The following is a 13554-nucleotide window of genomic DNA, read 5'->3' on the forward strand; positions in this document are numbered from 1 at the left end:
CTCTTGACTCTATATCCTCCCCAATTGTGTGTCGGCATATCTGTCTTGCATTCTGCGTCTGTCTCATAAGCAGCGATCTGTTGTGGTCATCAGCAAAGTTTGTGGTATGAGGACAGGGCAGCTGTTTTTTTCATTTGTTTGCTTGTGTGTGTGTATGTGTGTGTGTGTGTGTGTGTGTGTGTGTGTGTGTGTGTGTGTGTGTATGTGTGTGTGTGCGCTTTATGCATGTGACAGATATGGGACATTCTTGACTGCCGTTGAGAAAGTGACACACCCCTACAGGCTATCGTGTTCAAAATGAATCTTCGGCAAACTCCAAAACACAATTTAGCAGACCACTGTCATGAGAAATCCCTTAGCTGTTTTTGCATTTTGGACACTCGATCACTAACTGTATACAGCTATAATATAGTTTCATGATTCGTTCAGCATCACAATATCTGACATTAGACGCAGGCACATAGCATACAGTATAAAAATAAAGATATATACAAAAGAATACCACCTGATTGCTGTTTAAAGCTGCTATGTGGTGAGCTTTGTCCACATTCAGCACATAAATTCTTTATTGCATCGGTGATTCCCAAATGGAAAAAAAGCCATCTGTTACACGCAACAACTCGCAAGGTGTTAGTGTCTTCATCTTTCCTCATATTAAATTCTGTTTCTTTTTGCCTCTGCAGTGTTGCCCTACAGTAGTATACCAACAACAGTTTTCTTTTGGGTGGGTTGGGTTATATATTCCCTTGCTGGAACACCAACCTGCTTACACGGACACACACACACACACACACGCACGCACGCAAGCAAGCAGATAGCTTCAAAGCAAACTAAATGCTGCATGAGTTAATTGGATTGTAAGTTTGTCACCCATCATCATCTGTTACACCTTGTTTATTTACCAGATTGTATTAAGTGAAAGTGTAATAATTGATGCTTAGAACTGACTTTTTAGAGCTAAATTAATAGGTCAGAAATGATTAGGAAATGCAACTCCTTAATCACATCTCACTAGCTCCTGTTTCTTTCATAAATGCATGAACATTAATGGATACGCTGGGGGAAATTACTAATATTTTAGTTTCACTGCGTTTAAGATTATTGTAGTCACACATTTACATTTTATAGGTGAACTTTACTTGATAGGCCTTCTTGGCCAAATTGTATTGACGTTGCATTATACAGTTTATCTTTCAATACTAATACATTGGCACAATTCCAATGGATTTTATTGGTGTTCCTGTGGGGCTGTCATGTACATTATACACCACATGCTTGGAGCCAACTGCTAGCATATCTTAGCTTAGCAAGATGCTAACATGTGATAAAACAAAGTATTGGACAAATTAAGATTGCCCAGATGACGGAGTTAAAGGAAAAATCGGTGGATCAACAAAGTTATTACAATTCATCCTGAGGAGGATATGAATGTGTGTACCAAATGTCATGACAATAACCCATTCATCCAACAGTTGTCAAGACATGCCACTGAAAAACCAACAACAACACAAACATCAACTTAGAGGAAAAGTCAGGGGATCACCAAAGTCAGTAGGATTTCCCCTCTTGGGGGAATAGTTGGAACAGTGGTAGAGACAGTCCGTCTGGACCAAAAGAGGTGGACTGACCGATCACAGCCTGACATTGACCCCCCCTACAGCCATGCCACTAGCTTTGCTTAAAACAAGATATTGTGGGTGACAGGGACTGAGGGAGAGGTAGAGGTCATAACCGTCAATGTCTGCACCGGATTTCATGGCATTTCATTACACTCTGGGCCAAAGTGGTGGAACCACAGATCAACATTGTCAACCCTCAACCATGGCAAAAAGACCACAAACGTAACAAAGCATTGTTGCTAACGTTTCCTGTTATGGATGTGTGACGTCATAACACTCAGCAACTCTATATTGCATCCTTGAAAAGAGATGCTCCAGTGAATGTATGCCAGCTTAATGGATAGACGAGACATTAAGTGTACCAGACTAGACAATACATCCGTTGTCTGATAAATGTACTGCAATGTTGATATTCTACATTTGAATGACGTGAGGAGCTTTTGCTCTGAGAAACATTCATCAAGATCTCAAGAGGGATCTTCATGCATCTGATGGTGAAAATGCTGTAATGAAAATTGAAAAGGGTCTTAGGAAATCAGGATGCTGCGATGAAATATCTAAACATTTATGACAAACACACAACACCCCCCTTCTTATAAATCATATAATGAGTCTCTCTATAGTTATTTGTATTCAGATACTTCCACCTTGTCACATTATTTTACCACCCATTGTGTCATGAAATGAAGCCCATTTACAAATCATTCTCCTTCTGATTTGATAAATGAAACTGGTGAGTGAGTGAGCCCGCTGAATGGCTTGTTTGAATAATTGAGCAGTACTCAATCAGACAACATTAGGCAGCGATGGTGGCCCCTCCATCTGAAATAATTACCAACCGACAACAGACGACACACGGGAGCTGCCTCCACAGGGACTCCACATTTGAGACCAGTAGATTAGAACCACACCACCCCCCACATCCAGCGCACATCTCGCATGCCTTGACGAACACCACCTGCAGAGGCCTCTCGGTGAGAACCGGAGAGGAAAGGGGACACCCCACAGCAGTGTCCGGGGTGTGGGATAGCTGCCACTGCAGTGGGCTAATGCTGACTGTCAGGATGGAATAAATCACAGCCACAGAACCGACGGTGTTTATGTATTCGGACCAAGACCCCACCCCCTACACTTTCAAATTTGCAATAGCTATTACCAAGAGATTGTATAGTTAGTTAGTCACTTCCAATTTGTTTAGACATGATTTATTATATACACCATCAATCATAAAACAAATGAAACCCCTATTTTAGTAATCTTGGGGTGAAATTGGAAATATCCCTGAAATTGAAAACAATAAGTAAACCGTACATGACAAATGAAGATGTTTGGGACTTTTAAATGAGATAGATATAATTGAAATGACTGACACCTTGAACACTAGTACATCCGCAGATAACATACTAGTATTTGTTTCTTTTGTTAGGATAGTGTTTTTGGATATAAGTCACAGTTACTGTAAAAACACTCCATTGTTCCGCTAACCATCTGCAAAATGTAATGTGACACAATGTCCATTATCTGTCTAACTTTTGTATAATTAGGTTTTCACTTGTCTTGAGTTATCCAGTTTTTCCGCTGTGTGTCTGGGTTTCACAGTCTCTTGAGACAAGCTTTGCTACAGAAACAGCTTCAATGTGACAACACAGGAACAGGAAGGTAGTTGTGTGACTGGATGAATGTTTTCTGCATGGAGTGGGTCACTAAGCGTATCGTGCATATGTCTGTGCCAAGGTACTGTCTGCAACTGAGCCTCATTTACTCCCCGGCTGGATGTGATTGACAGCTGGGCCGAAGGGCCTTTGGCTCCTTCCTGATTTTCTTTTCCACGAGAGGTGTCCTCTGGGACTTGGAATCCATGCTACAGTATATCAGCCGAACAGCTTATGGCTGTAATGAGGATGAAAAGCAAACTGAACATTGAGCCAGTGTCTCCATTCTGTGCTGCTCTTGAGTTAAACAAACTATCTTTTTTTTTTCATCATGCACCATGTTTTTATGATTTACATTAGACCTTTTTGGTGTCACAACACTGGCTTGTACTACCATAGTTGGTGTCCATTAATGAGATACTGAAAACTTTAAAATTGCCTAAATATGAACTAGTATTTAGCATCAGTGTGTATTATAAATAGGTTCACTTATATCTAAAATCCGGAATGACAGTGAGAAGCTAATGTTTATTCAGGAGATTTTCTTTGAAACAAAATCTTTTTTTCCTTTACCACTATTTTCTTTTATTGTTCACAGAGTATTTTAACTGTTGTCACACAAGGCACTTTTTTATTCCAAATTGGCCTTCAGTAAGGCTTTTCACAAAAACAACATGTCATAAGGTATTAATGCAAAGCGACGCGACTCATTGCAGGATCCAAATCGCAATCTCTATTTTTAAACCTAATTCCAGTGATGGCTTACAGTACACTCCTTCCTGTAGCTACTTAAAGCAGAATCTTTTGAATTGATATTTGGGATAACAGTTGTGACAGAATAGGGAATATTGAAGCTGTAACCTTTCAACTTAGCAGCAGATAGCTCATAGCTAGTATGGCATTGCTTGACAATTCTTGATGTTCTCGCTCCTTTGAACACACAAACTCAAGTACAGACATCCCAGCTATTGATAAATTGAAACGGTTGTCCAACAGTGGAAAGATGCAGAAAAAAGCCCAGAAATGGAATTCTAATGAGCTAAAGGTGTGTACGTTCAAGTAAAAAAAGAATAAGCTATTCTTGCATATTTCACAAACTGTATTTAAAGTAGCTGTCATAGATTCAGGCTTTTTTTTAGTATTATAGAATTGCTGATCCTTTTCTAGCTGCTGTTGAAGGTTTGTTGGACTTTGAGTATATTTTTCAAAAGAAACAGTAACAATTGCTGCTCTTAATGAGATATTCTGAAACCATTTCCCCCTGGACCTTCAATTGATTCAGTCAATATCCATGGCCATGGGTGCTTCCAATTTGTACATTAGGCGGTTCAGCCTCTCCTCGAATAACCAAGGTCTGGCCCTGTGTCTGCTACAAGTACAGACCCATCTCCAAAGAGCTGTTTTCATCCAAGGTTTCAGAAAGAAAAAAATATCTCAGCCAAACTGGTATATTTTATAAATCAAAGTAATAACTTTGAAAATGTTATCTTTTAAAGCCAAAAGTGCAGCTGTTTATACTTTGATTGTATTGATTATTTGATGGCATTTATAAGATTATGTTGCAAAATTCTCTTCGGCTATTCCGGGTTCCCATAGGATGTATTTTAATGATGTGGTGACCCTCTGACTTTCCTTCTTGCACAATCATCAGGCCAATAGCTATATAATATACCGATTCTGTACTCCTACACAAGAAACGTAATGCACTAATCTCATTCACACTCCCCAGAGGATCAACCTGTTCTAGTATGGACTCCCTAAAGTTTCCTTTTAGCACAAGCTTCAGGTCATTGTCCACCTTCCTTCCTCCACATGTTCATTGATGCCACCACTTGTGGGTTTACAAAAAACAACAACAGCAAGCACTTGTGATTAATTGTTTTTTATGAACAGTATCAGTTGTTCTATCCAACGCCTTTCCTATATGGTATGTAATGATATTTGCATTAGGAAGCTGCTATAGGGCTGTAGAAATGCAGTGTTGACTTATATACCTCCCTTTTTGGGTGACCGCTAAAGTCTTACTTTACTTTTATGTGTCTTGGTCTTCTGCTAGGTGTCTTTCCCATATTGTTCTGTTAATCCTACCTGGCTTTACACACTATTACATTTAGCAACTGAGATCAAAGAAGAGCCTGTGCTCATATCCTCGGGGGGACTGCTGTATTATTAAATACAGAGATTGCAGAGGGTCCTGTGAGGCAGTCTACTCGATTGAATTATCTTTTGACTCTCACATTAAAAAAAAGGTGGTAGAGGTCGGTAAGCGCGAGACAGCTCAGTCTTAGAGCGACTTTCTGTTTCCGATAATACAATCTCAATAAACTTTAAACTAATCAACTGTATGAGCCACTGTTACAGTTGGAGTAACCACCCCTGCTCCCTCTTGTCCCGTAGTGCTACGGGACGACTTCAGGCAGAACCCACAGGATGTGGTGGTAGCGGTCGGGGAGACTGCTATTCTCGAGTGTCAAGCTCCACGCGGGCATCCTGAACCCACCACCTTCTGGAGGAAAGATAAAGCGCGCCTTGACCTCAAAGATGACAGGATCACGGTGGGTAACTCATCAGGGAACATATTTTACAATACCCTTATACTCTGAATCACATGCTCAATGAGTCACCCTCTCAAATTTACCTGTAGCCGTTACCATGAAATCACTCATCATTGAACCGGTTCATTATATTTACATGCCTTTTTTGTTGTTGTTAGGTTCGTGGAGGAAAGCTAACCATCTCAAATACCAAGAAGAGTGATGTGGGGATATATGTGTGTGTGGCGGCCAACATGGTTGGGGAGAGAGAGAGTGAAAAAGCTCAGCTCTCAGTGTTTGGTAAGAGGTCTCACATACACTCTTTGTCTGGTTTAAAAAGCAATAAAGCGTGACTTTATGTATCGAAAGTATTTACTGAACACTAGCATATGCAGTATTTACCACTCTGCCAAAATTAAGCATCCATGTCATGTGCACTGCCCACATCCAGAAAGACCAGTGTTTGTGCAACGGCCTGTGAACCAGGTGGTCCTAGTTGAGGAGACTGTAGAGTTCAGGTGTCAGGTTCATGGTGACCCACCTCCCACACTGCGCTGGAAGAAGGAGGACGTGGACATTCCCCGCGGCAGGTGAGGGATGCGTGTGAATGTGTGTTGCGTCTGTGAATGCATTCTTGTTTGTGTGTGTATATGAATGACAATAATAGTCATAATAGATCAATGTGATGCACAGCTAATGAATCCTACTTGAGAAAGAAGAAAAAAAAGATTCAACATATTACATGGAAGACTTTCATCAGTGTAGCAAAAATCATTTATTAGACTCAGAGAATCTCATTATTTCCTGTTTGAACTACCAGATGAAAGCATGTGCATCGGTTGCGTTTGACTAATTCTCACTTTCAAGTACCGCTGCACTTTATGTGTGTGAATATGACACAAAATAAAACATGCAGAGATTGAAGAGCATATGTAGAATATAAACCGTTCCAATACAGTAGCCCTACAAGGAATAGTTCCTCTGTGAAGTCTGTAATGTCCAGTCAGTCGGAAAGGTGTTGATTCATTTCTGTGGTAATTTGTGATGCTGTTGTAATGGATTGCGTCATATTCAAAGGTGTTCCTGTGGTTTGGTTCACCCCTGTGTACCCACATCATAAGCACATATTAATTGCCCTGCAATCCCATTAGAGCACTTATTTTTTAAGTCATTATCAGCCTGTCATGTGGGTCTTAATAGTTACTGCTCAGCGCTTTATAGTTTTAATTACAGTATGTCTCATTATGCAATCTGGCCATCCATCAAAACCTTTTAATTCCTTTGATAGGTCTGAGTATAAGTTTAAGACCCCCTGTCTTGTCTTTTAATATTATAAAACGATTAACATGACATTCAAAACATGCTGTAGGCTGCAAAAATGAGTTTCAGCAGGTCTTTAAATGTTGTTACAACTAAATTGACTTAAATCCAAGTTATGTAACAAATAACACAGCAAACTGTACCAAACACTTAAATTGAATGATAAAACACAGACAAGTGGTTATTTCAGACACATCAACATGAATCGTAACAACAAAAGAACGTCATTCACTTGGTAGCTTTTGTAAACTGTATTGATGCTTACATATCCTATAACCGTTTAAAATAACCCTGATAAACCTGGATATCTAATTATGAGAAACCTGATTAAGATGCATACACCATTTCATATTAAATCAGACTAGGTACAATACTTGGTGCTATACTTTTGCAGTGCATTTCCATATAATCTGTTCTGGCTGGTTTAATCGTCAGTTGTTCTCTTGCTTTTGATTGATGTAAAATTTGTCAACTAAAACTCATTATGTATGTATAATTAACTATGTCATAATGTTTAAAGAATCAACTGCTAATTAATTAAACATTAGTGGCAATGACTACTAGAATTGCTATAAAGCATCAAATAAATCAAATAAAAAAGTATCAAGTAAACAGAATAAAACTGAGTAAACATGGACCCTGTAATGCTCAACCTCGTGAGCCAACTATGTTAAATTGATAATTCATAAAAAAGAGAAACATTCACTTGTGCAACAGGTTTAACGAACACTTGTTACAAGCCGTGACTGCTGTGTGAAGACAGTACGGCCCTCTCGGGTGTGTCAGCCTATCTTGTGAGGTGGAACCACTTCCTGTCCCTCTGTCTGGAAGTCTGTCTGCCCACCTGTGCCGTGCCCTCTACCTCAGCACCCCTTGACTCTAGAAACATGTCCTACTTTCAGACCTGCCTCGCCTCACTTCCCTCCTTCCACTGCTTTCATTCTCTTCGTAAACCCGTCCGCCTCCTGGGAAGGCTGTATCTGGGTCAGAGATGTGCTGTGAATGGAGTCCTCAGCAGACTCTGGACAGACCCCACAACCTCCATCGATATTCTGCCCACACCCTTTGGAACATCTCTTTCAAATGTGACTTTTTCTCACCCCTTGTGCCATTTCTCTGCCTGACTTGTCTCCCATCTCGGAATCAGTATGGCTGGCTAGACAATTTCACAGGATCTCTAACGCCAAAAGGCCCCCCAGAGATGGACAGCCAAACTCCTTGCTCTTCTACTCTTTCCGTCTGTAGCCCCTCTGTGGCGCTTATCTAAACTCTGGTAGCTGAGATGCTTCCCCCACTCTAACTGCACTACTGCTGCCTTGCAGTATGCTGCACTGGTGGATGCACACTGATGCATGGAACACATCTATGAATTAGTCATTTCTTACTGCTCGGCTCATTCATCAAATTCAGTTTGTCAGACTGAGCCACTCCCTTACTCCCAGACTGTTTGTCTATCTCTCCTTCTGTCTCCTTCTCCCTTCTCTTGTGCTTGCTCTCTCCCACACAGATGCACTCACACACACACATAGTATAGCATACTGCACAGCCCACACCGCAGTCGGTGGCTCGTCTTTATAAATATTGAAATAGTGGAACAGTCAGGGTTCCAGCTGAAAGCACCTTTCATTTTGCCATGCCTTCATCTCAGCATAATTGCTCCCCTTTTTCTGCTTCTGTGCAGCAGGGAGTCGAAGAAAGTCTTTCTGTATTCTATCAAAAATGACACAACCTAAATATAAGCTTCCATCTAAAATATCACACAAGTTTCCGAAACCTTGATTACATTTTAGTGTTTATTGATTGTATTTATTCTATTTAAATGCTCATTTTGATATGCGTAATTGTCATTGGTCTTCTTGTTTTATGAAATTGACCTGTGATCCCTTCACTTGACATGATGTCACTGTCTCCAGGTATGATATCAGATATGAAAAAGAGGACTTCCTGCTGAGGATAAAGAAAGCATCCGTCAGTGATCAGGGAACCTTCACCTGTGTGGCAGAGAACCGTGTGGGCAAACTGGAGGCCTCTGCCTACCTGACTATCAGAGGTGGGTAACTGCTTGTGGACTCACTCGAAGCAAAGCTCATAACCCATCCGTGATATTTTTTTGTATCTCCCAAAGCAGGCCACAGGACAATCAGTCCTTTATTGCCCACTTTACGAGCATTATTGCCCCCCTGCTGAAAGACTGGGCCTGGCCAGAGCTTTTCTTTCATATAGCAGGGCCCATGTAGTTGATTGCTCCAGATCTCCAGCTAGGCTCCAGATATGAACAATCTAACCAGCTTTAAGTGAACTGTTATGACTTCTCCTGGGGGTCTCATTCTCCATCCAGCCCACCCGCTCCATACTTACACCATAACAGTGTCATAGTAAAGGTTGATATTGCAACAATTAAAAATAATATATTTCTATTTGGCAAATCAAGCTTTCTGCTCGTTACGTTGGCATTATAAGACCCTGAAAACATTGTTGATACAATTTAGGATAGAAGACAGACAGATAGAAGTAACATTTGACTTAGAACCAACCCATAACATATTGGTATCACGTGGTACTACATACATCATAATACACACTGTACATTACATATCCCATAACATTAACTTTCCATTCCTTCTATATTACTTTATACTTTTTGTTATTGTTGTTCCTATAACTTAAGCATGACTCGTAGTATACCCAGAAGAGATGTCCCGACCCAATCTTAATAAGATTGTGGAAACAAACAAGGCATATTTTGACCAATATATCCCTTATGTTAAGGCAGATTTGTGCTTGGGTATAATGGTATTTGACATGTATAGTGAGTTAACACAGACCAGTAATACAAAAGCTGCACTAAAGCAGTAAACCCTGGTCTGAATATTTTCAGAAAGACAAGAAGAAAAAATAAATTATCAATGGTAATGAATACAATAAAATAATCGTTAACGCCTTGGATACTCGTGTGCTTATATTTGTACTCGTTCAGCCAGTGTTTTTTTTTTGTGGCAATGGTTACCCTTCTCTCTATCATTGCCAAGGTGCCATTTCCTTGAGAACCATGCCATCACCGGTTTTTGGTGACTGAGCTCCACCCTCTTCCCCACCCAAACTTCATGGATGGAAACAAAGGTTACAATATTGTAACCCTAGTTCTATAACCACAAGCGGAGTCATCTACTGGTCTCTATGGGTAATACAGTCCTCTAATCACAAGCATGAATCCACTCAATGGAAATATGCATACGCTTAGCAGGCCAATCAAGATGTGCCCACCCAAATATGTACTGGTGAGGTTCTTGAAGCAGTGAATCCATCAATGGAGATGAGCTGTCAGTGGGCAAATCGGCATTCGCTAAAGAGATAAAGGAGGTCAGACAGCAAGGAGTGTGCTGCCTTTTGTACTGTCTGGTCAGCATGTGTTCAGGTAGGCACCTCCAGATTGGCCGGCTATGCTTATGCACATTTCCAATGGCCAATCCATGCTCAGGATTTGAGGAGATTATTACCCATGTAGTTCAGTAGAGGGCGGAGCCTGTGTAAATTAGAACCAAACTCCATCTCATTCATTTCTGATTTTCATTCTTTTTTTCTGTCCCTCTGTTCTACTCCTCTGCTTTCCTTCTCTCTGTGTTGTGTGTTAATCTCACTCACACCATTGTTGTGTCACCAGCTCGCCCTGTTGGTAAGTAAGAGCTGATCCCATTATGCATGCGTTGCTCTTCTTCGTTGTTTCTGTTTTTGATCACACACGTATGCATGGATTGATGTGGCATTCCACAAACATTCATCAAACTAATATTGGACATGCATATCCACATTGTTACTATCAACCCTTGACTTTTCTGGGCAGTTTGGATTTACCACCTCACTTTTTTCAAAGGGTTCAGATACAGTATGATTCATATGCCCTAATTCAGAAACTTCAATTAAAAAGGACATTATGGCACCCTGCTACTTAGTTGATGTCATTCATTTGGATGTTCTAGCAGCTGGATGAATGACTTGTGATTGGCATAGTCAAGAAATAGTTCAAGAAATAACAAAGACCTACTGCATGAACCTTTTAGGTCCGTAGCTGGATCTTCAGTACAAGCATTTTCCTTTAAAACTAGTCCTTCTATCACACGTTGTTTGAAAGTCTGTGCCAATGTTTTGCTATTGTGTTATGGTTAATTTCACCTTTAACCTCAGAGGCGCCCCAGTTTGTGGTGCGACCCCGTGACCAAATTGTGGCACAAGGACGAACAGCTACCTTTCCTTGTGAGACCAGAGGCAAACCACAGCCCACTGTCTTCTGGCAGCGAGAGGGTAGCCAGGTGAGGGTACTGATTTGGACAAAATGTGTTTTTAAATGTAACGGTTTATATGTGTGCATGACAGGAAATTCATTATATCTCGTATAGGCCCACCTTGCTATACAGACTTAAATTAAAATTTGAAATTCTGCAGCAGCATCCATATTTAATTTTCTAAAATGTAAAAAATGGCCTAAGGGTCCAACTAAAAGGATCAAACCATGTGACAGCACAGTGTAGTCCTGTTCCCGGTACAGATAACAAAGTGGTCATTCATCAGCAATCTACCCAAGTCCGACTGGCCAATTCACTTCGCAAGAAACAATGTCATGTGCAGCATTAAAGTCATTAGACATAATGAAAGCAGGCTAATGTCCTTTCCTGCCCATCAGCTTGTCTGCTTGGGGTGCAGAAACAGACAAAGCTGATGCCTCAATTTCATGACCATGACTGCAGGTTATTACAGCAGGATTATCACTCTTGCGGGTAAACTGCCATTCAGACCTAGCAGGAAAGAGACATTGACCCACTTTTCGAACATAATTGTTGGAATATGTATGCAAATTGAAGACATGTCTTAAATACAGCAGTGATTGCTTTGAAGTCTGTTGTATTGACCAAATATGTTAGGTTGAAATGCATTACATACATATAAGGGTAACTTTGGTATTTTCAATTTTGGCCATATGTTCCCAAGTTTATCTGTCTAAGTGACTAGTAGTGACCACAATTTTTTTTTATTTGTCCAGTATTGAGTAAGAGCGCTGCAGCCAGAAACCGCGAAATAGATTGTAATGTAATCACTTTGGGCACATTCTCACTGTCAATTTACATCCACTAAAGTCCTTGTATTTGCTACTGACAAGCTCAGATTGTGTCTGAAGACACTATGGAAATGTCCCGACAGAGAAGTAAAATGTTATTCATTTTGTTTGATCAAGTCTGTCTTTCCGCATTGGAAAAATGTTAAGACAACCGACTCTCAATTTGGGAAAGTGATATAGTAATATAGATGCACATAATCTTGTTAGAGAGATATGATTTAAACTACTCAAGAGTAATTGCAATGGTACTTGAGTTTTACCAGGAGAGCTATTGATAATGTGTATTTGCAATAATAGTCCTAATAATCTTTTTAAAGCAATGGGTAATTTTGTGTCGCAAACAATATCTACTTCATGAGCAACTTAGTACTGAATTTGTACAGAATATGTTTTATCTTCACATGGATAATATGCTTTTCAATAAAAAATAACAGTCATGAATTTCCTTTTTTAAGGAATTGTGTACTTTTGGGCTACCAAGAAGGTATGCTATGCCGTTTTTTTACATTGCTTCCCACTTTCATTCCCTGTAGGATCTTCTGTTCCCCAACCAGCCAAAACAGGGAGATAGCCGTGTTTCTGTGTCAGTGGATGGAGAGTTGACCATTTCATCTGTGCAACGCTCTGATGCTGGGTATTATATCTGCCAGGCCCTCACTGTAGCAGGCAGCATCCTGGCCAAGGCCCAACTTGAGGTAGCAGACGGTAAGGTTGGACACACACAGAGTCACTATGAGAGCTGCTTTTATTCCGTTAAAGTATGTGATATAACAACACAAACATGCATTAACAACAAATATTTTAAAACTATAACCAACATTGTATTGTTACGCCTCGTTAAGTTAATTACTCTTTGCATCAGAAAAGCACATGCATGGTATTGTAAATACAAAACACTATTGCATGACTACAATGCTCAATATCCAGATAATTTCACCAGAATGGAGCATTATTTGTCCCTATAGGGTATAATCTGGAGGGATTACTTTTAATAGCTGGGAGGTGACAGAAACATCCCCGCTATATATACCTTTTTACAGTTTGTAAACAATAATGATATGTGTTCACATACGGTTTGGCAATGGAAGTACAGCGGAGTGCCTGTCAAGCTATGCAAGGGCATTAGTCACCAAAGATCACAAATGCAACCTAAACAAGTTGACTTTCCAGATCTGTGTGCTATAAGTGAGTGGATCCAGTACTAAGCCAGTGGGCCAATATTAATATGAAGTGGCCAGATGAATAAATGTATTTGGTGGAGAAACCTAGCTACAGCTGTTGACCAGAATGTGTAGCTGTCCTCGTAAAATAATAAGAAA

The 13554-nt window shown here is 40.2% G+C and overlaps 1 protein-coding gene across 1 annotated transcript in view; it reads left to right on the forward strand.

The window, feature by feature from the left end:
• Positions 1 to 13554, forward strand: part of LOC306753993 (roundabout homolog 2-like) — a gene marked incomplete at its 3' end in the record, with an annotated part of 74642 nt that overhangs the window by 37206 nt on the left and 23882 nt on the right. Inside the window, exons 3-9 of the mRNA XM_079237905.1 lie at positions 5669 to 5826; positions 5985 to 6105; positions 6257 to 6395; positions 9039 to 9175; positions 10787 to 10798; positions 11308 to 11432; positions 12769 to 12940. Of these exons, the coding sequence (XP_079094031.1) occupies positions 5669 to 5826; positions 5985 to 6105; positions 6257 to 6395; positions 9039 to 9175; positions 10787 to 10798; positions 11308 to 11432; positions 12769 to 12940 (864 nt within the window). The remainder of the gene's footprint in view (positions 1 to 5668; positions 5827 to 5984; positions 6106 to 6256; positions 6396 to 9038; positions 9176 to 10786; positions 10799 to 11307; positions 11433 to 12768; positions 12941 to 13554) is intronic.

This window comes from Taurulus bubalis (genome assembly GCF_910589615.1).
Source record: "Taurulus bubalis genome assembly, chromosome: 2".
In the NCBI taxonomy this organism is placed as follows: Eukaryota; Metazoa; Chordata; class Actinopteri; order Perciformes; family Cottidae; genus Taurulus; species Taurulus bubalis.